We start from the raw sequence: 27,172 nt of genomic DNA, 5'->3' as shown, positions 1-27,172 counted from the left end.
CTCTTGTATAGTTTTTATTTCATGTATTTACTTTTTTATCTGAACTTATTTATGTGTTTGTGCTGCTCCCACTTCTGAATTCTCCCTCTGATCAATAAAGTCTTATCTCCTCTAATCTCATTTAAGACAGCGGTGTTGATATTGATCTGTTTTCCGTCCCCCCAGTGTTCGTATGTCCCTCCCTGCGAGCGGGACAACCAGAAGAACAAAGACAGTGTTTTGTGGTGGGAAGATTACTTCACCAAAGAGGTCAGCAGTCAGTCCTTCACCTGCTTCTTCAACCAGCAGAGGAGGTGAGACACACACACACATTTACACTGAAGTCTATTTTAAGGTGTGATACAGAGAAATTGGAAATGTGGGGGGGGATGTGCGATGCTGTGAAATTTACCTCGGTGACAGATCATTGTTACCACGGGAGATTGCAGATGGCCGCCGCAGCCTGCAGCAATACGTGGGCGTCTTTTTGACACAAATGTTCCACTTCTAAATTGTCTGCCTGCGACCTTTGACCCCACAGAAGAGGCCATTAACTTCAGTTTAACTTTTCAGTTAAAGTTTCTCACGGTCAGCATGTTTTAAATCAGAAAAGAGTTCCACAAAGCAGCGGGGGATCATGGGAGTTGTTGTCTTCACCACCATTGGCGTCATTGCAGTCAGCTTCTCCCGGTTAGGATTCCTTCAGTGTTCATGGTTCAGGAGGTTTCTACCGGGAGCCCAATGATCCACAGAGGTCTCCTCCTCTCCAACACAAACAGACCCGCTGATTAAAACCACTAAACACACTGAATAAAGCAGTTCCACCTTAAACACACTGAATAAAGCAGTTCCACCTTAACAATCACTGCTTCTCCCACGCTGTTGGACAGACAAAGGACGTCCTGGAAAATGACGGATTTCTCTGAGTTTGAACATTGTTGGAAACATTTGGGATAATGGAAGAACTCAACTACATATAGAACATAGAGCCAGAGCTTATACACTGTTTGATGAGGATGATGTTACAGATTAAAGCACACTAAAGACTGCAGTTTGCACCAAAACAAACACTGATACATGAATAAAGTGAGAAAATGATGACAATATCCAACTGAAACTGAAGGTCTTCTAATCAAACCTCCACTGTAACCTGGAGGTACACTTGAAGTATAAAGGGAGGTGGCTGGATATTGTCAGAGATAAAAGAAGCTTTTCTTTTTTTATTCAGGTTATGTCATCCTGTTCAGAAGCGCAGAACCTTTTTTTCTTTCACGCTGTGACCGAGAATTGATGAGCCAGAGAAAAACATAGATCTCCTTTAGCGTGTCAGCGTAATCCTCCTATTATTCTCAGACGATGCTTACCTGTGACCTTGGCTAGTTTTATTTTTGTCTCTGCACCAGAAGGATCAGAATGAGGAAACTCTGCTTCGTAAATGAGAGCCCGGTGGGAGCTCGTTGATGCTACAGATAAGCTTTTCTCTTGTATTTTAGAGAAAAAGAACTGGAGCACTTGAGAGGTTTGTTGAGGTGAGGAAACAGTTGATGTATGGGGTTATTTCATTAAGGTTATATTCCAAAAACTCTATGCAACTCTGTAGTATTAGTATTACTTGACTTTGCCTTGTACTGGATATACTTTTCATTGGAAACAGCTCCAGAGAGGAGCATGGGGTTGCTACCGTCCTCACAGGAATGTAACCCTTCATAAGCCCCGCCCATTTTCGCTCCTAAGTCCCGCCCCCTTTTTGCTCTGTGCTCCAATAACAGTTGAGTAAACCGCAGTCAGAACCTCGGTCAACTTCCTCCTTTCCCATACTTCATTATGCTATGTGCAAGGCTAACTAGCTAACTAGCTAGCTAACTCACATCAATTGTTTGTTAGTTAGTTAGTTAGCCATCATTTTGCTAGCTTAAGATGTGACTGTATTGGTACGTTCCACATTTTAAAGGTCCAGTGTTTAACATTTAGGAGGATCTATTGTCAGAAATAATTAGCTAGTTACCCTGTTAACTGTTTGCATTGTTAGCTAATATTGCATTTAATATAGCTTAGCCCTGCTAATGTTGAACTGGCAGTAGATTATCTCCACTAATATCGGGTTAGCTTTATGCTCAGTTGATGATGGATCGCTGATAGCTTTGCCGCACTAATGTTACGTTCCATTTCTGTCCCATTTCTTGATTGCTGTCCTCCACGATGAATTTTACAACTGGATGTCACGTAGCTCCCTCACACAAGGCGAAAACATTAAATGTAAATTATGTAAATCATGTAAATTAAATAAAATAATATACGTTTAACAATTTAATTAAATATATTTTATTCCATTCTTTGTAAACAATAGCAATTCCTTTGTAGAAAAGTACACAATGTTTCTTTAAGTAGTATCACTGACAGAGAAAGACAGTGTTTACCCTACTGTTTCATGTCAGATTGGCTGCTGTGAAAAAGGACTTCAGTCTTTTAATGTGAAATCTCTGCAGGAATTAAAGAATTTACAGAAAAACGAAACACCTGCTGTAAATCCTGCTTTTACTGTTTGTTTGTTTCTTGTGATTTCAGGCCAGATGACGTTCTGTGGCGCCGCTCCCACGACACCAGCGTCCTGCTGCACTGTGTCCTCTGGCCAATGGTGTCGCTCCTTCTGGGCACCCTCATTGTGCTCCTGACGGTGTGCGCGCGTTCGTTGGCCGTTCGAGCGGAGGCTCTCCAGAAGAGGAAATGCTCCTACGAAGTGTGCCAAGACCTGTCCGCCACGCCCTCAGATCGCCGCGGCAACAAGGCCGAAGACCCACTCTCGACGAACTCTGACCCTGAGCTGTCGTCGCCGACAAGGACCCTGCCGCTGTTTGCGGTGCCGGTGCGGCGCCGCGATCGAGAACATTAAAACAGAAAGCTGTTTTTCCGCTTGATGAAATTCAGTCCGTTGGGATGCTAACGAGCTGGTGGGCGACTGACTGGCTGAGGACGCCGCCAGCAGCCCCCTGCTGTCTGGAGCGAAGATGAAACGAGGATGAGGGGAAATCCACCCTGTTGCCTACAGATTTCAGCAGAAACATCAGCACCTTTCATAACTCAACAAACTGGATCAACAGCGACTTATGGACGCCGCTGAGTTGAATCTTATAATCAGCATATCTTCTGTGCTAGAGTCAGTTCCTATAATGACAATAGTGCTGTGAATGAAGAGTCAAACAGCTGCTCTTTACTGCGGTCTTAACTGTAGCTCTTCTCTTAATGTAGTTCTCCCTTTGAGTCCCAGTAGCCATAACTGTTAATGAATAGAGCCAAAGTCCTCTTCAGGCTAGCTGCTGTTCCTCTAGCTTCTATGGCTCAATGCAAACTTTCATTGAGGGTTTCTGAAACATGAAACATGTTTCTTGGGTTTACATTACAGATTGGAAGATAAAAGAGTCCATAGAGGTTCAACAGTACGATTTAACCTTGTGTGAGTTTAACAGCGTCCAAAACAACTTCAGATTTCATTATTTTTTTTGTTTTCCAGTGCGCACAAAACGTCTACGCTCTCTTCTAAAGTCATCCTTCAAACTCAGCTGTCCTAGTGTTGTTACAGTCCTTTATTTCTGAGATTGTTTTGGGGGCATTTTCGTCATCTAATGAGTGGTGGAAGAAATATTGAGACCCTTTTACTCAAGTAAAAGACAACAAAACAAAAACTCCATTACGAGTAAAAGTCCTGCATTCAAAATCCTACTTAAAGATACAGTCTGTAGTTTCTGCCATTAGGGGGTCTCTCACATCAGAACAATAAGAAAAGAGGAAGTTTGATGAGGTGGTGAAGCAGCGTGGGATCATGGGAGTTGTTGTCTTCACCACCATTACCGTCATTGTAGTCAGCTTCTCCCAGTTCCTTCGGTGTTCACTGACCCTGATAACAAGTCTAGTGTTTATAGACATGTTAACGCGGAAATGTTTCATATTAGAGCTTTAAGTAAAAGTATCATCAGCAAAATATATTTAAAGTATCAAAAGTAAAAATATTTGTTGCTATAACACACATTAAAGTCTTGATGAATGAATGTTAGAGCAGCATTTTACTGTTGTAGCTGCTAGTTGGAGCTAGTTTGAACAACTTTATATACAGTTTAGCCCACTGATTCCCAACGTAAGGGTCATCAGATCAATCTGAGGGGTTGTGAGATGATTAATGGGAGAGGAAAGACAAAGAAACAATGTTCTGTTAAAGAAATTTGTATAAATTTTATGGACTTTTGGTAATTAAAACATTTGAACAGTAATGAAATGAACCCATGTGAGGAAGTTTAGAGGTGAAATTGGTGGCACTGACGTCAAAAACAAGAAGTGGAGTCTAAAGCAGAAAAAAGTTTGGGAACAACAGCACGCCTTTATTCAGGCTCGGTGACCTCAAACGACAAACCAATCTGACAGAAATTCAGCCCCGTTGTAAAATCAGTCTTCCCTCCATGAAGCAACCAACAAGCCTCGAAACAAGTAGAGCATCAATCAAGTCTTTCAATCTAATTAAGGAGGTAATGAAAGGATGCTGTAGCAGCGTGATCACTGAATGTTAAACAGGCAGCAAACACTGGGGGAGAGGACATAAAAACAAACACATGGCCGGTGCCCAGAGGCCTTCTTTCTTTCAAATGTTGCCTTCAGTGGTAACGAGGACAAAATCTAGACCATGTGACTAAAGCAGGATGCCAGTGACCCCATTTACACCGAGTCACTTAATGTGGATCGTCTGGATCGAAGACTTAAATGTATCGAGGAAAAACTCTGTTGGGAGCGCTTCTTGGACTGAATTAGTTTGAGGTGATCTGGATAAGGATTCACATCACAAGTCAACTCGGACAATTAAAATGCCTTTATTGTCTCTGAATGATGGCCAGAAAAGACAGGTGTTGTGGCAAAAACTGATTGCCGTCCACTTTAAAGGTATTTAAATGGTAAAAGCACTGGATTGGTTATGATTTAGGGCAAAGAGCAGGTAACGTAATGTAGAGTCATAATTGGAAAAGAGATCATTTCTTTAATAATTGGTCCTTAAATCACATTAATTACAGCCTAAACAAGGATTTTAAACACATATAAGGATGGAAACGATGCTTTAGTATTGTCTGGTTACAATATAAAGCAGTGCTGTAGTACTCAGGTCTTCGACTCGAGTCCACATTTGAGATGTTTTTGTCTCTTGTCTCAGACTCGTCTTGGACTCATTGGTATTTCTTATTCTAGTTGATCTGTAGGACTTCCTCCTTCAAAACAAAACCATTGATGAAGCGCACTTCAAGCATTGACATTGGTTGCCTGGTAACCAAGGTCACGAACCTCTGTCAATGTCACTTGCAGTCGTACACCAGGTTGCCGAAACTCATCTCATTGGTAAAACCATTGTTACTGCCTCGGTCTCGACTCTATCTCTCTCATTTGGACATGGACTCACCTTGGACTCAAACCTCTTTGGACTCGGTCGTGACTCGACTAGTCCTGGTCTTGGACTCGACAAAGGTGGTCTTGACTACAGCATCGCTATAAAGTGCAAACACTTTTTCACTGCAGCCATTTTAACATGAAATAGTGGTAAACACAGGTTTGATGATGATAATTAAGGATCCATGGATTCAGTTTTGTAATCGTAGAGGAAACTTGTTTGGAAGATGGAAATACTCCATTACTTTGATTTTAACAAACAAAACAGGATTTTTAATCGTCATTAGTCTGAATTTTGGGGAGAAAGAACACAATTACTAATTCTGTGGGGAGTAGCAGGAAAGTAATATAACTAATAGTGTAACTAATTACTGTTGAAAGGGAGTAATAAGTAAAGTAATGATATTGCTTTTGAAAAGAGTAATGAATTAAACTTTTTGAGTAACTAGCCCAACACTCATAAACAGTTTGTGGCGCAGTGTAAATAAAAGTCTTGAATATAGTCTGGATTTAATCCGGATACACTTGAACTGACAGCTGATCAGTGAGGAACAGGACAGACTTAATAAAGTTATTTCCCTACATTTGTATTTGTCATTGCAGTGGTGACTGATTAATTCTGGACTATAAATTATAAAATAATGGTGGTTCATGAGTTTCGTAGCGGTCGGGACTGCTTTGTCTTCACTGTTGTTGTTGTCTCGTGTGTTTTTAGAGAAGCAATAAGGACCGATCATTATGTATTCTTTTTATTTTACTTCTGTCCATCAGTGGGATTTGCAGCTGAAAGTAGAGGAGCTGTTTTAGAGACTCTGCCAGCAGTGCACTGTAATGTGTCCGTCTACACTCTTGTGAATCTGATTGGCTGTTTGGTTTCAGGTCAGAATTAGAGACACGCCGGGAAATTCTGGGCCGATACCGATGTTTTGTTTTTGTTGTCGCCCTTTTGTACCGAGGAAACAAAGAAATCTACACTGATGAGATAAGCTTGTTGTTGGTATGACAGAAATTATCTTTGGGAAACTTGTATTTGACTTGTATTTTGATTTTTTAGTTTGTCCCATCTGTTAAATTGGACGGCACTGGGTTTATGACCTATACTGCAACCAGCCACTAGGGGGCGACTGAGATGTTTTGGGCAGCTCTCATGTTGTCCATCTTTATATAAAGTCAATGCTGCCAAATTAGAGTGAAACCACATCCATACGGCTCAAATAAACACTCTGCTGTCCGCCTTTTGCAGCACTCCCTTTTAGCTCTGACGCTACGGGGACCCTGAGCCGGTCAGGAGGCCGAGGTCTGCTGGATTCGCTCCCTAAACCAAAACCAGTTGGTGTCAGAGGCTTCTGAAGGAGTTTGAGTTCACTTTTGGTCGTAGTGGTTGCATCCAGCTGGGAGTCAGTATGGCAGCATATCAGGATCATCATCAGTGGTTTGTTCAGTGAAACAGGGAGAAATTAGTGATGTGCTCGAGGATCCAGTGTCATTTTCTGGATTCCTGTGTGATAATCTGTCTGATTCGTCTTTGTTGTTTTGACGCATTTCTATAAAACGAGGCAAGCAGCTCTGGGAAAAAGTGAAATTATTGTTTTAAGTACAACAACTTTGAAAGGCTGAATTACTTCCCTGCCACGCAGCAGAGTTAACAATAGATCTGCTATCACCAAACATGATTCATCCTGTATCAGAGGGAGTTTTTGATCTTCAAGCGTCGTCTCCAAATTCCTACCAACAGTCTAAAAATTACCTACACGTTGCTAAGCAACAGCCACAAGTCCAAGTGATGTCGCTGCCAATGAAAAAGTAAAACAGCCAAACTTCAGTCTGCGGATTGCTTCTGTTCTCTGTGTGAACTGACTGTTGTTGTAAATACATATTTTCCTCCTCAGGTTCCGCAGTTTTATGTTTTGTGGGAAACTTGAATGTTGCTGCGGTAGCACATTTAATTTATTTTTTTGCGCAGCTCCTCGTGGAAAAGTTTGTTCTGTGTCGATGTTTGTTCTCAGATATGTGTTGTTGATTTTGACCTGAGCAGAAGTAGAAGCAAGATTTTAGCGTGTTCTCAGCAAATTGTGACTATAAACAAACTATGAATGTAAAATATTCTTTATTTATTCCTCTGTAAGGGGTCAGATCACGCAGAGACACATCACTGGAAACGCGTCGCCAACATATCCATTGTTTTCCTGTGGTCTGGTGTGCCTGGCGTGCACTCCTCTCGCACGCAAGTTAAAACACTGTGAGAGCTACGGAGTATATTGTTTGAATCCATTTGGATTCACCCTGTAGTGCGATACAATACTGGTTGTGTTTCTTGCCGAGGCGTTTTTGAAGCAGTCGTCCCTGTAGCGATGCGTCTCTGTGGGATCGCCCGTTTAGGCCTAATGTGCACAGATTTCATTATTTGTACTTTTTTTTAACAGATTTTGCTGCAAGAACACAAACAGACTCATAAAGGAACAAATTAAACACCTTGTTTTACATCATAGCTTCTCCACTTCACAAAAATTAAGCCAAAATGTCTCGGATACAGCCGCTGCCATCTTGTGTTGGTGAGATCATTCGGAGCCAAAGCAGTCAGGGTTGGCGCCGTGATTTTGAAGTCCCGCCCGTACGCCTGGGCGACTCAACCGTGAGCAGAGCTCAGCTGTCAATCATGGCGTGAACCCCCTTTTTTATTGCTTCAAATAACTAATTAAAACCACACTGATCAGAATAATATGTGAACATTGGGAGGGGGGTGGCGGGGTTTATGACCTATACTGCAGCCGGCCACAGGACTCTGATTTCTGTTTCATGTGGACTTTAAAGTTTCCACAGATTTGCAGTTTACAGCAACTGACTGAATGTGGAGCCGAGAGCAGGAACGACTCATGTAGCTTCAGGATGTAGCTTTGTTGTTCTCTCTTCTTCCCCTTTTACCTCCTCGTCTTCATGCTTTTCCTTTTTATTCTTCTTAATATTTAATTTTCTCTCTTTAATTTGACTCCCCCAGTGACGTCGTTGGAAACTGTTTGAAAAAGTTGTCAGGCACTTAATACTGGGCAGTTAATTAGATCCATTGATCACCTTCTATCATAGGCAACCAATCAGATCAATGAACTATATAACGTAGTCAAACTCTTACTGAAGCCAGTCAGGAGGAAAGCGAAAACATCTTTTCAATTGAGAAAAGCCTTCAATGTTGTTCTTCTTTCAATTAACACTCTCCAGTTCTGATATAACTGGTGCTAGCAGCAGCTAAGCTAACCCGTAGCTCGTGCAGTAGCTGCCAGTCCATCTGCCTCACAGGTTTATTCTTTTTTAATCCAACTTTCTTCCTTTCCTTTTTACCTTTTCTCTACTTTCCCCTGTATTCTTTCTTTCTTTCTTTCCGTTTTTCTTCTAAAATAAAATAAAACCTGTTGGATTAGAAGCTTTCCTTACAGCCAATAGAGCCTCAGTGTAGAGTTTGATGTTAGAGATGTACAGTCTGTGTCTCCAGCATTTAGAAACTCTCAGATGCTAACTTGCATACGTTGGGCAATTTGCATAATTAGCATTAATAATCAGCTATATGGACAGTATTTCAGCAGCTGCTTGGCCGATCGGGACAATATAGGAGTGGTTTTGAGGGGTTATTGAGGATGATGAATCCATTTCTGATATTTCCAAAGTACAAAATGGCCATTTAAACCAGAAGTGGCCATATTTCAACTCCTGTTGGGCTGATTGTGATTAATTTTGAGTCGATTTTTGAAGTTATTTATTGGCTTAATACATAACCACAGCAGCAAAGACACAAAATGGTGCACAGCAAAGCAAAAACGGCAGCAGAACTGGAGAAATTTGAAGAAATATTATGTCTGAACACTGTCACCAATGACATTGAGCTTTCTCAATTCCCAAATACAGGAATGAATTACAGTACACACTCCAACAGGAGTTGAAATATGGCCACTTCCAGTTTAAATGGCCATTTTGTACTTTAAAAATTTCATAAAAACCACTCCTATATCGTATAAAATATTGTCCATGTTATAGCTGAATGTGCTAAATATGAAAATGGTTCAACATATGCAAGTTAACATCTGGCAGTGTCTAAACAGTCGGGAGCCTCACTAATCATTCCCAACATAAAACTTTAGGGTAATCAACATTTCCGGGTTCAATTTGCCAACAAGACTATTTCTAGAAAATCAGCAAATCAGTGACACAAAAAATAAAACAACACTGAAGAAAAAGGAACTAATATCCATGAAGAGCTGATGGTAAATATCCAGATCTGTCAAATAAAATCTCTAATCTTTGACAGATACAAACGTATCTCCACCTTGGATATCGTACTGTATTTTTGTGCATTTATTGGAGTGCAAAGGGAGACTTTTATGAATCCAATTTGTTTCTGCTGTTAACTGTTGTTTTCAGGGCCGGATCTAGAGAGAGGAGGCAGCTGCCAACCCTAAAAAACATGCATGGCCACCACAAATGTGACAAAGATGTGGAAATAAAACTATTTATTGATTTATAATGCCACCTTTTAGATATTTCTCTTCAATACTTTACAAATGTAATGTTTTAGAGTTCAAATATCTTAATTTTGGGTGTTTTTCAAGGCATTTTTTGTGATTAAATCCGCATATAGTTGTGAATATTTCTCTAGATCCGTCCCTGTTTGTTTTTGAGTACAAACGAGGTTCCAGTAAACTGAGTAAAAGCCATCTTGTTGTCCCTGAATCATCCGTACTCTCCAAAGAAAATGTAGCTCCACCGTAGCATTTCTGTGTATTTTTATGAGCTGTTGTTGTCTTTCTGTCCGAGATGAATAATGTTAGATTTTCTATCTAAAGCCATATGCTAAGCTGTGAACTGCAGTAGCAACTAAACGCTGTATTTCGCTTCCTCACCACAAAAAACAGAAGTGTTTATTCTCACAGACGTGATTTTGGTATTTAATGAGATTTTAATTGATTTTCTGATTTATTTCTCCCCCCTGAGTTAAACCAATGGCTCACATGGAGCAAAATCTGTCTTTAATTTAATGTATTAATGTCATTATTATTGTTGTTGTTGTATGATCGAGCAGGAAGCTCCTGTTTTCCTTCCTATCACACCTTTGTACTGCGCACTGTGTCGTCTGCAGGTATTTCGTCGTCCTTCATCTCCTCAGAACCTCAGCTGTGTACCATGTGACCCAGGTAGCCGCTTCGCCCGTGTTTTAACGATGATAACTATAGTGCCTGATAGAGATCTTTAAATAAAAACACATTTTGTGTTCACATTTGAGTCGCACTGCAGCCTTTTGTGCTCGTCCAGCCTCACATTTTAACATTTATTTATTTTTTGTTTCATTATTGTAAATGTGTCTACGAAGAGAAAAACAAAAAAAGTCTTAACTCAAGGTTCATTTATTTATTTTTCTTTACACATCTCACATCTCTATTAGTGGATGGAGATCGTTCTTCTGTTTAGTTTGAATATTACAGGATATTTTTAGAAGATCAGCTATTATCTTTGTATTTTATGTCTTAATAAATGATGTTTTATTAATATTTTGGGCATTTCTTGCCTTTGTTAGTTACAGTGGAGAGACGACAGGAAATTAGGGAATCAGAGATGCAACAACCGGTTGGATACAACAGTGTTTCTCCACACAGACCCCTATAGGGGTACTTTAGAGCAGTGGTTCCCAACCTGGGGGTCGGGACCTCCACTAGGGGTCACCAAAGCTTCATGGTGGGTTGTGAGGCCTTCTTGATTTTAAGGGGTTTAAGAAAACTTAAAAAATACACTCAGCTGATACCTTTCTGTGAATAAAACTAAAATTAATTCCTGTTTTATTACATTATTACTTAGGGTCACAAGCTTTATTCACAGAGCCTTCAGTCTCTGAAAAACAGCCTCGTCCTGCATTAGAAAAGAAGTCAAAAAATAAATATATACTGCAGTTCCTCTAATGGCCACTAGAGGCTCCAGCAGTGAGTCTCCATAAGGCCTCATATTAAACTGTCCAACAGCAGAAATAAACATGTTTACAGTCTTTTGGTCTCTGTAGCTAATTTCATTGTACAGGTGGTAAATTGCAATACACCTCACCTGTTTAAATTATATTAAATCTCAAAGGTTTGTATAATTAAGAGTGTGGACAGGCGACTGGTTTCAGTAACCTTCATTCAGCCTCAGCTCCACACTGAGCTTCACAATCTGTGGGTGACGTCACGGAGACTCTGTCCATTTTTAATTATACAGTCTATAATTGGCATCATATTTTAAGTTAAATGAAATCCAGTCACTTTGGTCGTGGCCTTGATTAGCCGACCAAACGGAGACCCTTTTACAACCACCTGTTATTGTGTATACAGACAATAGAGAAGTGAAGACTGTAAAATGTGGTTGAAACCTACAGAATGACGTTTTTTTACATCTGTGAATTATGATTGAACACTGAAACTGTGAAAAAACTTTTTTTAATAGACTTCTAATTGTATTTTAATCTTTTTATGTGAAAAAAGGGACATTTTCTTGAAATAAGCAGTCATTTTATGACTATATACAGTTACAGAATCGTCCTATTTTTTTACTTTCACAGGATATTTTTCCATCTATTTAAAAACAACAACATGAACAAACGATAGAGAAGTGGAACAAAGAGAAGAAAGAAACAAAAACGCAATAAAAAATGCGACAGTCGATATTATAAAGACGTGGGTTAGTTTGGACGTCTGTGTCCTTCCTTTCATCTGTCCTTCCTCTTCTTTGCCCTCATCTCTTTTCTTTCATTGACAAATCCCATCAAAATGGAGTATGGCCTCCTATCAGACAAGAGGACACACACACACACTTGTACTGCCTGAGTCACACCACTTGTTCTTTATAATCAATGAATATTCAATGACTCACACACACACACACACACACACACACACACTGACCCTCTCTCACCTTGGACAACAGAGTTAATATCAGACCACTTATCCCCAAAAACACACACACTGTCTCTCTTTCTGTCACATGTTTTTATTCACTGGTGGAAAGTAACAAACTCTCTTTTTGTACCATTTGCTCCAATAGCAGTGGAGGAATGTAATTAAACAAGTACCAATGGGAGCTGATCAGATATGGATCCAGATCCTGTTGCTGCGTAGACATATTTTACTGTTTATCTGGAATACGAGATTGTTTGTGAGCAGGCGAGCAGCCATTGTTTCTACAGACGAGGTGAAGCTGAGCAGAGAAGGTGATGGATTAAAAGAACAACAACATTGGAAGCCTTTACAAACCTGATGGTGAACTAGTTTCTTCCTTTAACTGTTTTTGTTTAAATAATCTGCACGCTTACATCCATAGGTGTGTGAATGCTTTTAATGTTCTTGTTTTTAAATCATAGATTGTACAGGACAAATTAGACTGAAATCAGAGGAGATTTAGTATTTATACACATAAAATAAATATTTAAATGAATAAAACAAATACAACACAAATAGGTCATATTCTATTCTATACCAAAAATAATAATTAAACAAATCATTTACTGGCATCTCACCACCACTTTACTCTGAGTCTGAGCTACGTGGGGAAACAGCGCCCCCTGGATTGTACGCGGTAAACGTCGGTTAGCGTGTGTGGTCAGACGGGGTATTGCACTCGTTAATAAAACGTGTGGAGCTCTACCGGAGGAAACCGGGACGAAAACCGGGAGGAAACCGGGTGAAATTGACATCGTTTAGTTCGAAATGTGCTCACTGTCGGTTCTGTCGGTTCTGTCGGTTCACCGTGAGACGGTTAAATATCCGTTTAACGCCAAACGTCACTCAGAAAGTTAGCTCGTTAGCTTCAATGCTAACGGAGAAGTGCGGTAAACAAGGATTCAAACAACGTTACTGAAGAAACACAGAACGGTGAGTAAATAAATTCACATTGTTTCTGTCTGTGGAATAAACTAAATGTTATATTTTATGATTGTTATTTAGTCTGAAGGTATTTTTGTTGTAAATGCTCCACTATGACTTTTTTTACTCGAGTACATCTGTGAGGAATTTAACGTTACACTTGAAGTTGAGTATTTTTAATTTATGCCACTTTATACTTTATACTTATAATATTCTAGTTTTTATTTCACTACATTTATTTATTAGCAGCTTTGCAGATTTAAATTAATACAAAATATAAATCAAAAGTAAAATGTACTCATTATTAAATAAAGCTGCAGTTTGCAGATTATTGATAAAGGTAAAACTCCAGATGTAATAAAACATCTGAAACCCCTTAAAAATTACATTTGTGATGCAGAAATTGTCACATTAATCACAATGTGTGTTAAAATAGCTGCAACATGATGTTTTTACCATAGTGTGCAGCCCTAGTATGAGAAATAAAAGCACTCATGCAGAATAATATGTATGATGTCACTGGATTATAATGTAATATAAATAATAGTGTTTCAGCTGGTGAAACTAATTTAATGTAGTTTATATATTGTTTACTGTTTCATTTTTAATGTACAGAGTGCGTCTATTTAGACAGTTTTATATATATATATATATATATATATATATATATGTTATTTGTTCCTTCATTAACCAGTGATCAAACATTTTGTGCATTTTCCTGAACTGTTAGTTGAAGACGTTAACAGTCGTTGGCGATACGATAAGTATCGCGATTCAATATATTACGATATATTAGGAAACTGTAAGCGGTCCGATATTTTCATTTACTTTGGTTTAAATAATTCTGCTTTAACTGTTGAGTTGGTTCTCATATTTTAATATCGGTTCTGAATTATTTTTGAGAATTTAATTTGATTTTTAATGTAAAGAAATACACATATCTCAAATATTACAAATCATTTTTTTCTTCCTTTGTAAACATGAGTAAGGCTACAAATTTTGTGCATTTGTGTTTGTTAATTAAACACATTAACAATTAATAAATTTAAATTTTTAGCACATTAGAGAAAACCATTGTTATTTTTGCAGTTATGGACGTTGAAGTAGGATTTTAAATGTCACATTGGGATAAAAACACAAACGTGTTGTTGCCTTTTTTGAACGATAGCAGCAGCGTCCTTTATACCTCACTGTGTACTTCATACCGTAGTTTTTAGACTTCCTCACAAATACTTCCTGCTAAAATGACCTGTTACTTTTAATTAGTCTCCTACAGGATCAGATGTGTGCTTCCAGTCCTCCCTCAGCTTTAATCACTTCTTATTTTAACAAACAGTAAGCAGAGGGTTCAGTGAGAGCAGCTGTTTTGGTGCTCAGCTGGATTAAAAACCTGCAGACTCTCGGCCCTCTGTGGCCATTTAACACCTCCTCTACAGACAACACTTCCCTCTCAGCAGCCTCCTCTCATCCCATAAATATTAACAACACTGCCATCAGCACAACCAGGACCTAATTGAGAACAGTACATCAGCTCCTCCCTTCAGCGCTGAAGTGAAACAAAGACCTGAAATGACCTCAAACTGTCTTTTAAACATGTGCTGTGTTCAGCAGTGGGTCCAAACCTGAGGATCCGGACCCCTCAAAGGGTCGCTAGATAAATCTCAGGGGTCACAGGAGAGAACTTTTGAGTTTTCTGTAATAATAATGACGTTTTTTATCCTCATCCACAACCTGCATTATATCTCGAGCTTTCAGTTGGACAGAAACTTAATATCAGATATTTTGGTAATTAATTATAAAAGACAAACATTTGTTGACGTCGTCTCTTTAATTTGATGATTTGTGTTTTATGGCGCTGGATAAAAACATATTGACTGATTAATTGTGATTATTATTTGACTGAACGAAATATCTTTGAGATTTGGACTGTTGGTCTCTAGCAGTGTTTAAACTCGAACTAGCTAATAGCAGCGAGTACAGTTACATACGCAGCAGTTTCTGTTTCTGTTTCTCTGCGACTGTCAGACTCATCCAGTTCTCGATTCCCATCCCTAACTGTCACTGTTAGCATTTAGTACGACCTCACAGAGCTGCTACCTGTACGCTCTTAGTTTGTGTTTCATCCTTTAAACTTTATGTAAGAGTGTCAGTAAATCTTCTTCCTGCTGTTTGTTAATCAATATCACAATTTATTAACACACCGACAATCAATACGTCTAAATGACTGCACTTTGGAGCCACTGTGAATGTTTGAGAGCGTCTGCTTCTATTATATCTTCAGTTATGTCGGGGATTAAAGCTCTTTATATATTTAACAAAGAAGTCGTTTCAGACATTCAGAAAGCTAAAATGATTTTCTCTCGTCTCTTTTTTGTGTCTTTTGGTCTTAATGGTCTTTTTAATATATCTGCTGGGCTGTGTAAAAAGTAAGAAATGAAGTAAATGTAAAATGTCATCCTCTCTGATACCGCAGGCTTTGAAAGGTCAGCTCTGAGATATTCTCCAGCGCCATTAAAACTCACACAGAGAGACAGAGGAGTTCAGCTTCAGGTCAACGTCAAACAATTCAATTCTGTAAAAGAGACACTTCCACCGTTGAGCTGATCCTGAAGTCTCGACCGATCGGACCCAGCTGGACTGTGTCTGTCCCAGTCTGGTTCAGCTGCTGTTAGGAGATAAAATCAAACAGTATGTTTATTGATATTTAATCAGCAAGAGAAATTATCTTTAAAAATGTTTGAAAATCCATCGATGATCAGGAAGTTGTACGTAAAGGTTCCATATGTTCATTAGGTTCATTAAACTGTTAATAGTGACGTTGCTGTTAACTTCTGGGTAACACAGCAGAGAGAATAAAACTTTAATATTACTGGCAGACTGGAGACGGCAGAGCTTAACTTTACTCCAAACTAACTGACACGATATCAAATAGGCAGCTTAAATCTCTACATTGAGCCTCAGAGGACAAAAGAGCTGATAAAGTTAATCTTTGATGTGTTTTTACTACAGACTGCTACGGAGTAACGAGGGCTAATAACGAGTGATAACGTCACCGGCTGTCTGTGACCCGACTTCAAACCTGGAAGCTGTGAGTTCTGTTTTGTTGGTTTAGTGTTCTTGTTGTTGTTTAGCCTGCTGATGGTTGCTTCAGCATGTTGATGGTTGAGGTTTCTGGACTTTGTTGAGGGACAGTGGAGAGAAACTGTGTCAGCTTTGTTGTTGTATGAAAGCCTGTTTATCTCTTCAGTCCTCTTCAGTGCGTGTTGTTCCTGTATTGATAATGCTACGTATGAACAATAAATCGTCAAACAGCAGGAAGTCTTTTTCTTGATAACGTAAGTTTGATTAGCGCCCAGCAGCTAGCAGATGGAGAGACTGTGGATGAGTTAGTTAACCTTAGAAATAACAGATTTAACTTTCCCCATCAACCATCAATCGACTGGTTGAATTTCAGTCCAACAACATTTTCTTTGGTTGACTGTTATTGTACCTGAAGACCCTCTAGAGGCTGAAATGACATATTAAATGTTTAAGAACATTTATTCCACCAACTGAACTGAAGCACGTGGAAAATGTTGTTCCTATATTTATGTTTCCCCTGACTGTACGAGCTGGCTGGACTTGTTTGTTCCTCTTTGAGCTCACTGTCAGGACGGACTTGAAGCTCGTGGGACGTTGGATGATCTAACTTTGTCTCTGTATAAATCTCTGCCAGGACGGAGAGGGGCGGGTGGGGATGAGTTGGAGGTTCGGGCCCTGGGGGATTCGGGCTCAGCTCGGCCTCTCTGACAGGGACTCCTCGCATCTCCATTAAGCCCCTGATAGCCGCCGTATCTGGGTTACCCAGTTCTGCTCAGGCCTCAGCGTGCCCTAGATCAATATGGAAATCAGAAGTTTGAAATCGTCTCCACAGATGCAGAGTGGGGAAGGATAAAAGTAGCCAGAGCTTTTTGTCTGTTGCTGTTCTCTTCCAATCTGCAGGTGAAGAGGTTTATCAACAAAATACAGGAAGTTGAGCCATTAAAATGCAGCGTCTAATATATATTTTTTTGTCCGCTAAAAAAGTATAATTTCCAAATTGAAATTCTTTTGTTGTAGTTTGGCCTGAATTAGTTCCAGAGCTCAATCTTTTGTCAATCTTTGGCGTGTAAACAAAAAAAAACGATACGCATGACTATTATGTTTCCAGCCAAAGAATATGGAGGCTTTTTTTAGTCCAGAGTCAAACTTCATTGTCTGTACAGAAAATAATTTGTATTATCTCTTTTCAAGCGTGCAGCTTCGCCATCTTCTCTTCCTGTTTATACTCACCGCGCTGTAGAGCGTTTGTATGCAGGCTTGTGGTGTTAGTGCAGTTATACCGCCACCTACTGGCCTTGAATACTACAAAGTCTTAAATAGTTTTTTCTGATCCGTGTGCATGAGTTTCATTTTCACGTAAATCTGTCCTCTGCTGTCTCTGTGAGAGCAAAACGTTACTAGTGAATAAGTGTCGGGCTACATGTAGGAGATACGGTTTAAATTATTGTCACATTATTAATAAAATATATTCTCCGATATTAATAAATACAGCAAATGTAAAGCAATGAATTGTGTTCCACTGCTGTAAATTACATAAGACTAAACTCTTAACTAGTGTGAAACAAAACTTGATAATTGTCTTTGATAGTTTCAGCTCCGAACGATTCCTAAAATAACATTATAAGATCTTATCACAAGTAAAGCGTCATCAGGTGTGCTGATAGTTATTTAAAATGTCTAAATATAAAAAGCAAATGTAAATGATTATGTTGTTTATGATTCAGTGTGAAACTGAGAATTAATCTCCACTCGAAGAAAGAACCCACGCACACATATCTGGCAGCGTTTAATAATCCAGTTTATCTGACAGCAAGTTATAAAAAGTGCTTTACATTCTCCAAGGGCCGGCTAATATAATATCAATAAAATATATTTCTGAAATGAATATATATCACTATAAGACAGATATGCTTAATCATACATATAATAATCAACCTTTTAATTACTAATTCTGTTAGTCTTTAAATACAAATAAAACAAGCTATAATATCATCATATGATGACATTATAATAAATCAATAATATTGATTAATTGCCCAGCCCTGTTTTCCTTTCAGTGATTAAAAACCAATGATCATTATGTCCTCAGAAATAAATCAATACAACACATTTAAAAACCCTGAAAATCCTCCAGCAGTCGAGTCAAACAGAAAGAAAAGAGGGTTTATTAAATATTTATAATATTTAATAATGTTCAAATTGCAAATGTGAACTTTTCAAACTTAAAAAAATCTGATTTATTTTCTTTTAACATCACAAATTTCATCATTTAATGCATTTTAAAAATAAAAAATGGGGCGTTCAGGCCTTGTATTCAGACTTTTCTCTTAAACTTATTAAGTTTAAACATTTTATCACCAAATTTATGAAATAATGTGACTTTTAGTGTGTTTCTCATATTAGAAATAAACAATTTAAAAGCAGAAGTTACAGGTAAAGTCTGAATACAGCAGCTTATAATCAGTTACAGCTACAAATATCTCAATATTACACAGGATAAAAATAGTTGACATACAGTAAATGTTCATTATCATCATTAAAAAAGAGTATTACATCAATATTTACATACAGCAATATGTGTAACTTTTTAAATAAACAGCTTATATAGAGCAGTGAGTGAGAACGTAGGTATAATAGAAAAAATAGATGGCTCTTTCCTTCCCTGTGATCAGTCCGTTTTATTGATGATAGCTAGCAGGCTTTCACCACTAGCTAACATCAGGTTTTAATAACCACCAATGACCTGAGATCAACCCGTAATAAAAATCATTAACCACATTAATTAATGGAAATATGTTAAAATTTATCTGAGTCCAAATGCTACGTTGGATTTTAAAAAGTCACAAATTTAACAATATATTAATTATCTAATTTAAAAAGTTTGCCTGTAATTCCAGCAAACATATAAAGTTTTAATTAAAGTTTAATGCTTCAGTTTGTTTTTATTGAGTTTATGGACGTTTAACATAAGTCAAGAATGTCTGATATCATTTACGTGTTTTCTTTATACAATCTTCTTTGTTTTTTTCTGAGTGTCAAACGTTGTTTTCTCAGATAGTTTGAATAATTAACGCAGTAAAGTCTCTCCTGTTGATCGTCTGTTCAGCGTCCGTTGTAGATGAAATCTGAGGAGGAAAATAAAGTTTCAGTCATGATTTATTAGATTATTAATGCTGTTTTAATAAACCCAAAGAAAGACTCACAGAAATATGTTTTATTATTAGACTTTAAGACCTATTTCCAGGGTAAAATAAAATACAGGAATTGGATTAAAATGACCAAATGTCCTAGAAATAACTTACGTAATGCAAATAAATAATACTACATGTTTGTAGTTTATCCTGTTGATTTTAATTTCATAAACTGTTGTTCATAGTTGTTCATAAAAATAAGCCGTTTATTTAACTTTGGCTGTTTACTATGAAACTTTAATCCAAATATCTGCATCTTTCTGGGAGTGAAATAAGAGCGTCTCCCTCCGCCCTGCAGCGTCGGTTCGAGTAAGCGCTCGTTCAGGTTTTGGTGGCTCACCGCGGCAGTACTCGGGGTTGAAGTTTTCATAGATGGGGTAGAGAGGATTCTCCTGTTCACTGCGATGTTTCCTGGCTCTCAGGACGTCCCGTACACACTGGTGCAGGAAGGCATACTGGCACTGCAACACACACAGGAAGTCAGTGTGAAATGTATAGAACTGTGATATGTATTCTTATTATTGGTCTGATATTTACGGCACTTTCAGCTGAGCTCGGTGCAGTTTTCACTGTTGTTTTGGGGCTCATTTGGAACAATATTTGCTGGCACTGAAGCCCTGGTTTAGTAAGACATTCTCTGGTGTTTCAACCTGGAATTTGACCAATAAATTCTGGTCTTTAAGTAGTAGTTAGACTGTAACTTTCTGGTCTTTAAGTAGTAGTTAGACTGTAACTTTCTGGTCTTTAAGTAGTAGTTAGACTGTAACTTTCTGGTCTTTAAGTAGTAGTTAGACTGTAACTTTCTGGTCTTTAAGCAGTAGTTAGACTGTAACTTTCTGGTCTTTAAGTAGTAGTTAGACTGTAACTTTCTGGTCTTTAAGTTGTAGTTATACTGTAACTTTATGGTGTTTTATCCCTGGTTTTCCCTTCGTTGCTCCATATCTGCTTTACTGTTAACATGTTACACGGTAGCCTTATCAAGCTGTTTGTGCTATCATTATTCTGTTGTTGTACCTCAGTCTGGACCATGTGCTGGCGGTGCAGGCGGAGGTCGAACACACAGCCGTACAGGTCTATGGTTCCTTTAGAGTCCAGCTGCTGCAGAACCCGATCCAAGGCCATGAACGTCCCTGTGCGGCCAACACCAGCACTAACAAACACAGTCAACAGAACAGATTTACTAAAAAAGCGTCTTAAATGATTATTAAATTAGTGAATGAACGGTCCCACGCGCTCGGGCCTACCTGCAGTGTATGACGGTGGCTCCGGTGCTGGGTGATCGGTCCACGTAGTCCCGGACCGTCCTCACGAACTGGATCAGGGACTGGGTGCTCTCTGGGACGCCATGATCGGGCCACACAGTGTAGTGGAAGTGACGCAGCACCCGAGGGTAACTGCGGCTGCTCTCCTGTCAGGATTCATCGATTTCGTATTATTATTATATATTGATTTTAAAACTATTGATTAGCTAGCAGGGAGCAGAGAAGGAGGTAAAAGTACCGAGGTGATCTTGAACTCTCTGATGGTCCACTCGGGCAGGACGGACTCTGACAGCATCTGAATGACCAGGTCACCGTAGTACAGAGGCTCTCTGTCTGCAGGCCAGTACTGATCACACTTCACCTGTAACACACATTATATATATAATGAAACTAGTTAGAATCTGATAATGTAACATACAAAATAGTGAAATATATTGAGTTTATTCAGGTTAAAGTTACAATAAAGGAAAAAAATGCAGGTTTCTCTGATTCAAATATTAGTGAACTGAATATTTTGGAGTTTTGGACACAATAGGATGCATGAAGACGTTACCTTGGACTCTTTATGGCCATTTTTCACGAAAATGTAATACACAATTAGATATCACAAACAATTAATTAAAAGAATCTTTAGTAGCAGTCTGAATGTGTTTTATATGTTCTGTTATTCAGTTTCTTCTCAATTCAGTGAATTCTTGTGAGCGTAACAATTATTTTCATTATCGATTAACCTGTCGTTCATTTTCATTGATTAACTTGTTTAATCCTTAAAATGTCAGAAAATTGTGAAAAACGTTCCCAATGGGACGTCCTCAAATGTCTTGTTTTGTCCACAACTCAAAGAAATTCAGTTTACTGTCAGAGGACTTAACAAAAGCAGAAAATATTCACTTTTGAGAAGCTGAAATCTGACATTTTTCTTAAATAACTCAAACATTATCAAAATTGTTGGCGATTAATTCATTTTATGAGAAGTGACATAAAAGTTGAACATTTTATGTTTTATTACTATTATTATTATCATACAATTTAATAAATGTTCTGTTCCTTCATTACCTTCTTGCCTGTGGAAACGGTCACTATAACTAACAGGATCCATCCTCAGTGCGCCATGAATAGAATTTACTCTTGACTGAAGTGTTGAATGGACCAAATTAACAAAACAAGAAGACCCAAAATGACCGTCGGTAACTCACCCGTCCCTTCTCCACACACTGTGTCACCATGACAACGTTGTAGACGCCGTGCTCCCACACCATCCGCCAGAAATCATCCTTGGTGCCGGGCAGCGGGCCCTGGGTGGCGATGTACTCCCTGCGGTAGTTGTTACCCTGCACACGCACATAGGAGAGAGGTGTTAGTGTAAGTGTGTATTACGTGTGTGTGTGTGTGTGTGTGTGTGTGTGTGTAAGTGTGTATTATGTGTGTGTGTGTAGTGTGTGTGTGTGTGTGTGTGTACGCACTGGTACATAGCTGGCGTTGATGTAGTCGGAGCAGGGGTCGTCCTCCAGGTACGACATCTTCACTCTGGTAGAATCATCTGGAAAAAGAGACGTTGGTTATCCACTCTGTCAGATACAGTAGCTGCTGGTTTTTGGGGGGTTTTAGGGTTCAGGTTACAATGTGAGCTTGGTTGGGGTCTAAAGTAAGATAAATAAACAATAGCCCGACAAGTGCACTGACTGTGGGGCAGATGTCAGATTCATCAGACCCTCAGATTCAACCAATCCCTGTGAACTCGTTGTTCAATCTGACCAATCATTGTAGTTTTCAGTACGAACCATTGACACAGTCTGATATAAATCTCACTGGAACTAATTTTGTTTGATTTTTAATGAATTATACAAAAAACAGAAGTAATATTTGCAACTATTGTTTTAAATTTCCACATTGTTCCACAATTTAATAGTAAAAAAACTAGAAATGGCTGCTGTGAAATCAGGTATTTTAGGCCCAACAATCCCCCCAACCTGTGTTTCTTGGTGCTTTATTGAACTATTTACATTCTACTTTAAACTCCTATTAAAAGGTCAATGGCACTGTTTGTTTCTTTCTCTGTTTTTAACCGTTTTATTGATTATCGGGCTCATAGTTGCTGTCTGTTTAAAATCCTCACTGACACCTTCACAACTCTAATAAAATGCATTTTATGTATTATTTCTACATGTTATAATCCACCATGAATACTGACTGTGACAGTCCACTGAAATATTCCTGGTTATCTTCAAAGATCTTCAGTTTGCGATAATAAACAGTTTAATCCTCCAGTTTACTGACTGAAACACGTCGACTGCTACAAAACTAACGACACTGCTTACTTCAGTCTGAATGACACCGACTTTCATCACATTTAACAGCTTTTATTATTGTAAGTGAGACTATTTGTTAAAATATTAAACGCTGTGACTCACACAGACTGAAGAGAGAGAAACAACCATGATTCATTTTACTATGAGTGTGTGTGTGTGTGTGTGTGTGTATGTGCAGCTGCTGTTGTTAATGGATCACCTCGAGCCACAAATCATATTTCTCTGTTCGTATAGAAAATTGGCTGCAGTTACACATGAGTGACACTTAATTACTTTATTTAAATGATACTGAAACATACACAACTCTAAATATAACGATATCAGCTGCAAACATACACACATTTATATTAATAACTTCAGTAAAGATCATGGAAATATTAAACTAATGAAGGAAATAAAGAGAATATATTCATGTTATTTGTTTGGATATTGTTTTGGGGAAATAGAGAAGAAAGACATTTAGAATATTTAGTCATAAAAACTAAGATGGAGTTCTCACATCATTCACAGGAGGTTATGCTAGCTGTCTCAAACCCTTTGCTCAGTGTGTTTATATTGTGGCGCAGTGGTTCTGACTTTAGACGCTCACAGAAACTTTCACAAACATGAATGTGCTTCTAGTGACTGTAAAAGCTCCAGCACAGACACCGAGAGTCTGACATCAGCTGCTCGTGGCTCGTTAGCTCTGTTAGCTCTGTTAGCTCTGCAACCAGCTCGCCGTTCCTGCTATACTGTTGTGGTCGGTGTTGAGGCCACGCCCCCTAAAGTCACTGTCTCTGATGCAGTTTTTTAAGATAGCAGAACTGAAGGCTGCAGTTACACTTTAAAAACCTCCAGAAAAATAAAGTTATGTGGACACACGCACCTAAACAAAACATAAAGTAAACTGCTCTTATATCTTGGGGGTTTGGACTGTTGATCGACCACAACAAGACATTTTAACAACGTAACCCTGGGCAACTAACTGGCAGATTATCAATCACACCGCCATTTTAAAAGAAGAGAAAATGTGGAGAGAACAGACTCAGTGAGGAGGACAAAGATATTCAGTGTAACTACATGTTCTTTAAACTCTGCTGCAGCATGATCCATCATCTGCATGTTATTAATGTTTTTATTAACTCCAGCCTCGACCCACAGGCTGGTACATCACCGTCGCCATGGGAACAGGTGCTGTCTTGTTAATTAAAGCTCTTAACGATGTCATCATTGTAATGATTTTCACATTGATTGGTTTATTTTGTTCTCACCATGCACTCGATAACTTTGTTTTACATTATAAATGTGTTTGAAAGCTCCTTTTACATCGAGTTCGATATAAATACAATTTACTTTACGTTAATGGTTTTTGTTTTAATTTGCTGCAGCAGAGAGAATTACATTTAATTTACTCTCACACACACACACACACACACACACACACACACACACACACTCATGCAGCAGTACTTACATGGCAGGATGTTGTTGTAGCGGTTCTTTCCTCGGTTCTCTGGCAGACGGGCGACGTCCATCGTCTGGTTGCGGCCCACATCCTTCAGATCCTGCGTGGAAACAAGATGATTCATTAACAGTCTGTTTTAATTGTGTAAATTAAGGATTTATTTCCACCAAACCAGAGTTGGTGATTGTTGGAAACACTAACAGAGACGCTTTTAATGAGTTTGATTCTGTTTCTGTTCACTTTGAATGAAGTTACGATGATCTGAAGGTAAAATGAGTGTTTGTGTCTCTGGAGTCTGGTGGAGAGTGATAGTGATATTACGGCTGTTTGTGGTTAAACTAAAGGTCTATCTCTGTAGGGATCCTTTCCATAATACTGTCAGACACTGACAAGGATTAACTTGTTTTACATGGTCATTGCATTTTGCAGCTATTTTCTAAATCTGTGAATTAAGGATTTATTTAATCCAAACCAGTGGTTGCAAAGACTAACAAAGACAGTTTAATGAGTCTTATTTTGTTTTTATCCAGTCTGACATGTTTTTATTTACGATGATCTGAAGGTAAAATGACTGGTTTTGTCTCTGGAGTCTGGTAGACCGTACTCACATTGTTTTAGTTTGAGATTCTGGTGCTCTAGTGCGACATCTAGTGGCAGTAAACACTGTATATATAATCATTAAACTCTTACCTCAAACTCCTCAGACAGCAGGTAGTTGGAGTCGGCCTGCAGTTTGTTCAGATGGGACTCAAAGTGGCAGGCTTTGATGGGACTGCAGACACACAGATATTATATATGAAAGCACTTTTCAAACATTTACAGGAATTAGCAGCAATGTGGAGAAACTATCCAATCTAACTATAAATCAATTTAACGTAAGAGATTCTCACCTGGTCACCCGACGATTGCTGCAACAGGAAGGAAAAGAACAGTTTATATTCAGTAGTTATAATACAGGAAGTAAAAACTATTTTAAATGAAATTATAATGCAACTTGTACTGGATATTTGTTTTTATTTTATTTTACCAGGAAGACTCATTAAGATACAAAATCTCTTGACCTGCTTATATTAGCAGCCATTAATTATAATCAATATGTGAGATATAATTAAGGTTCATATAAATAAATAAATAAATAGTTAAAAAAGCTGATAATAACCTCAGATATTTAATGAACTCGTTTTTACAACACTCATTAAATGTTTTCTTTTTTCAAGTTCTTTAATAATTGTTTCTGAAATGATATAAACCTTGTAATTATTTTTTATTATTATTTTCAAAAATAAAAGAGTGGATTTTTACATTTAATTTTTAAATAATTTCAAAGTGTAATTATAAAAAGTATAGTTATTCAAATTTACGTTGATACAATATCAATGAGTTTATAAAACAGATCATCAGCAGATATACACAAGTTTTATTTGTGAAATCTGTTAAATCTGTATCTTTGTTCTATTTGTTTTAGAAAATTAAATAAAACGTATTAGTTACATTTCGAAGCAGATTTTAAGATATCAATATTTGTGTTTACAAGATAATATATCGTCACATTTTATTTGTGCAAACCTTTATATTTAACTTTATTTCTATTCATTGTGTTTTAAATCTAAATAATAAAACTTATAATTGGTAGTTTAGAAGCAGATTTTCTGACTGTGCAGTCTCAGAACAACAATAACTATCAGCTGTTTCAGAGTCTTATGAAGCTTTATTTCCACTGTTTGTCAAACTGACACTTAATGAGCTGAACACACACACACACACACACACACACACACACACACACACACACAGAGGGAGTAATGAACAGATGCTGTGGACTGTGGTGGGTGAGGGATGAGGGAGCACTTTATTGGAAACTTCACACACTCACATATTGGACGTAGGAGGTATTGGAAACTAATCTCTCTCTCACATACTGAGGAAGAATAATTAAAACACACACACACACACACACACACACACACACACACGAACACACTCTTACCTCCTGACACCCATATATAATCCTGAAGCTGGAACCTCCTTCCACATACTCATCCTCACCACCGGGTTCTCCTGCACAGCCCTGCACACACACACACACACACACACACACACACACACACACACACACACACATACACACACATATTAGAAAATATCTTCACCAAACAACTGAAGATTTTAAGACCAAAATATGAATCAATAAATAGAATATTGGTTAGTTGCGGTTCTATCCTTGGAAAATTAAATTTCCCAAACTGTTCCTGTGAGATCTGGTTTCAAGAAATTGATTAAAACGACCAAATTCAATTTTATTTGTATAGCGCCAATTCAAATGTCCTGGAAATGTTTGGATTTTAGCTTCTGACTCAGATCACTTAAACCTGGGTTAAACCTTAATCGAGTCTTAAAGTCTTTCTTTGAGATACAGAAACAAAGAAGAAAAGTCAATAAGAATCAGTTTTATGTAAATGAGTTCAAATGTTCATTACTTTAATCAATGAACATTAATTACATCTTTAATTACATTTTTTATTTTTATAAATTATTTGATGTTTGTTGACAAATGTCAGGTTACATCCATCTTAACCTGCAACTTATTTAATAGCATCAATAGCACACTTAAATGTAATTT

General features: G+C 38.1%; 2 protein-coding genes across 2 annotated transcripts in view; one reads left to right on the top strand and one right to left on the bottom strand.

Annotated features, from left to right (window-relative positions):
* The window catches only part of LOC127374606 (calcium-activated potassium channel subunit beta-4-like), a 28,663-nt gene extending 17,735 nt beyond the window's left edge, over positions 1-10,928 (top strand). Inside the window, exons 3-4 of the mRNA XM_051420155.1 lie at positions 166-293; positions 2,545-10,928. Coding sequence (XP_051276115.1) covers positions 166-293; positions 2,545-2,869 — 453 coding nt within the window. The 3' untranslated portion in view covers positions 2,870-10,928. The remainder of the gene's footprint in view (positions 1-165; positions 294-2,544) is intronic.
* Positions 10,929-18,119: 7,191 nt separating this feature from the next.
* ptprb (protein tyrosine phosphatase receptor type b) overlaps positions 18,120-27,172 on the bottom strand; it is a 32,514-nt gene continuing 23,461 nt past the window's right edge. The window contains exons 30-40 of the mRNA XM_051419773.1: positions 26,540-26,620; positions 25,443-25,460; positions 25,243-25,324; positions 24,562-24,652; positions 22,263-22,339; positions 21,996-22,130; positions 21,038-21,160; positions 20,782-20,945; positions 20,552-20,687; positions 19,878-19,998; positions 18,120-19,471 (exon numbers count right to left, since the gene is read on the bottom strand). Of these exons, the coding sequence (XP_051275733.1) occupies positions 19,449-19,471; positions 19,878-19,998; positions 20,552-20,687; positions 20,782-20,945; positions 21,038-21,160; positions 21,996-22,130; positions 22,263-22,339; positions 24,562-24,652; positions 25,243-25,324; positions 25,443-25,460; positions 26,540-26,620 (1,051 nt within the window). The 3' untranslated portion in view covers positions 18,120-19,448. The remainder of the gene's footprint in view (positions 19,472-19,877; positions 19,999-20,551; positions 20,688-20,781; positions 20,946-21,037; positions 21,161-21,995; positions 22,131-22,262; positions 22,340-24,561; positions 24,653-25,242; positions 25,325-25,442; positions 25,461-26,539; positions 26,621-27,172) is intronic.

The sequence above is a fragment of the Dicentrarchus labrax genome, unplaced genomic scaffold, assembly GCF_905237075.1.
Source record: "Dicentrarchus labrax unplaced genomic scaffold, dlabrax2021, whole genome shotgun sequence".
Classification (NCBI taxonomy): Eukaryota; Metazoa; Chordata; class Actinopteri; family Moronidae; genus Dicentrarchus; species Dicentrarchus labrax.
Note: the sequence above shows the minus strand (reverse complement) of the source record. Positions and strands in the feature narration are given on the sequence as shown.